General features: G+C 52.7%; 1 protein-coding gene across 1 annotated transcript in view; it reads right to left on the bottom strand.

Annotated features, from left to right (window-relative positions):
• Window positions 1-2,404, bottom strand: part of LOC104510339 (V-set and immunoglobulin domain-containing protein 4-like) — a gene marked incomplete at both ends in the record, with an annotated part of 3,951 nt that extends 1,547 nt beyond the window's left edge. The window contains 3 exons of the mRNA XM_010152554.1: window positions 204-272; window positions 1,144-1,425; window positions 2,048-2,404. Coding sequence (XP_010150856.1) covers window positions 204-272; window positions 1,144-1,425; window positions 2,048-2,404 — 708 coding nt within the window. The remainder of the gene's footprint in view (window positions 1-203; window positions 273-1,143; window positions 1,426-2,047) is intronic.
• Window positions 2,405-2,491: the final 87 nt, after the last annotated feature.

Raw genomic sequence — 2,491 nt, forward strand, 5'->3', positions numbered from 1 at the left:
CATGGCCGCCCATGGCAGGGAGGCTGGAACTGGATGGTCTTTAAGGTCCCTTCCAACCCAAACCATTCTGTGTGTCTATGAAAACCTGAGGTATATGGACTAACGCACAATATTATCAAGATTGTATTCCCCAGCAACAAAACCCACTGCTAAGCGCTGCTGTCAAACCCTCCCTGACTTCTCATCCTTGCTGTCAGCCTGACCTGTGGTCATGTGGTGTCTCCCCGAGGTCCCCACATCCCTCTGAGAGGTCGCGGTTGTTGTGGGCAGATCTGCAAGGTGAACAAGAGAAGGGCTCACACAGGAGTTTGACCATGTTTGTGATGCTGCCGCAATACAGAACCTCTCTGCTGGTAAGAAAAGACCATGAGGAACCAGCCATCATCCCAGAGATGGGTCAGGGATTGCACACTAGCAGCGTTATCAAACATGGCTATCACCAATTCCTGTCCCTTTGCTGTACGCTCTAAAGTGCGACTGCTATGTAAAACATGTTGTTTCAGCCATAACCTTCATTCCACTGGGAGCTCAGCAGGCATTGTCTCTTTCCAAGGTCACCATGTGCTATCCATGCTTGGCTCTAGAATCACAGGCTTCACGGCTCTCAGGACTGAGTTACCAGCCATGGAAAATAGCAGGTTTTCCACAAGGCATCCCTCATGCACCATTTGCAGAGCATGGATAGATCAGAGCCTGGAGTGCGTATGAAGTGCAGCGTGTGTTCCTGAAACACACAGCCAACCATAAGGAACAAAGCCCAGTTTCCTTTTTTTTTTCCCCACCTACTGCATTACCACTCATGTTCCTCATGCTCAAAATGAAGTCCTGATTCCTTGTCTGACCTTGCTAAAATGCAACAAGCATCATTACACAACCACCAAGAATTTCAAGAAAGCTGAAGAGGAATAAATGTGTTTTAAATATAAAAAGTCTTTTGCACCAGGAAAGAGGCGGAGGGAAATTGAATGCAGGAAATAGAAAAGGATAGAAAGCCAGAGCCAGTGATGAGAACTGCTTCAGAGCGTGGAAAGCCAAGGCTTTTTGCATTTTCCTCTTTCAGGGAAGGGAAGTAGGAATGTTGCTCCATTCCAGTATGGAAGGATTCCAGATGTTTTCCATCCAGCTGTGGCTCTGGGGACTCACCTGTCACGGTCAGCTCAACGGCGTCGCTCTGCTGCACAGCCCCGGCCCCAACCCTGTTTTCTGCCTCACAGTAGTACTTCCCGGCGTCGGAGGGCTGCAGGCTGTCCCACGCCAGCTCGGCCTGGCTGCTCAGGAGCAGGCCCTTCCCTCCTGGGGTGCCCCTGAACCAGCGGTAGCTGATGGGGGGGGACCCGCTGGCCACACAGGTCAGGCTGGTCCTGGCTCCTGCCGGGACCGTCAGCCCCAGCTCGCCGGCCCTGATGACAGGCTTGGTCACTGCCACTGGAAGACAAAGCAGATGGGGCCCAGGTCACGCTGGCGCTGGCTGCGCTGGGGAAGGCTCCCCCCTGCCTCCATGGCAGTTCTTGCTCTGGCTTTCAGTGCTTCCCAGGAGGAGGAGGGGCACCACGCTCACATCACCTCTCTGCACAGGTTAAGCTTGGCTTAGCTGTGCCAGTACCAGCTATGCCACCCTACACAAAGGGCTGCTCTGCTGGGCTGATGGCATCTCTGTTCCTCTACAAATCACCACGGCCCATGCAATGGAGATCAGGCACCTGCTGATGAGGTTTGAGCTAAGAAAAGCAATGCAATATCCCAGGGAATTCCCCTCTGGTGCGTGTCCCTTGGAAACACTGAGCCACTGGATACAGGTAGAGCCAGGGACAAACTGATAAGCAAGAGGCCACAAATCCTCCTCCAGCCCCCAAACTACAGGCCACAGTATCATGGGCAGAATTTCTCTCTGTGACCTATTTGCTGCTTCTCACCAGAATCTGACAGGGCTCAGCAAAACGCTCCTGCATCAGGAACGCGTGGTTACTACCTGCTTGGTCTATTAAATTCCCAAAAGCCTGCCCAAGCCAAGCCTTCCACTCCTGCACAGCTTCCTCCTCAGGTTTACCTTTAACAACCTCCACTTTACTGGTGATCTCTTTTGTTATCAGGCTGTTGTTGCTGGCTCTCCAGGTGACCTGGCAGGTGTAGGTTCCCCTGTCAGAGATTTCCAGGTTCAGGATGTGGAGAGACACGTCCCCTGGGGTGTCCTTCCGGACACTGACCCTGCCCCTGTACTCAGACAGGAGAATGTGGTCGCCAGAGCCATCCCTCCGAAAGACAGTGCCAGAGCTCTGGTCGTGCACCACAGTCCACTTGAGCATTTGCTGCACGAAGTTCTCCACAGGCACATAGACACAGGGCAAGGTGGTAGATCCCTTCCATACGCCTTTGATCTCACTGGGGCCAGTCAGGTCCAGAAAAGCTGCAGGAAGGACAGAGAAAGAAAATTTTAGAAAGAAGCAGTCACAGTGAGGGCAGCTCCTGGGTGATCATAGAATCATAGAATCAC

Source organism: Eurypyga helias, unplaced genomic scaffold (assembly GCF_000690775.1).
Source record: "Eurypyga helias isolate BGI_N326 unplaced genomic scaffold, ASM69077v1 scaffold325, whole genome shotgun sequence".
NCBI classification, from domain to species: Eukaryota; Metazoa; Chordata; class Aves; order Eurypygiformes; family Eurypygidae; genus Eurypyga; species Eurypyga helias.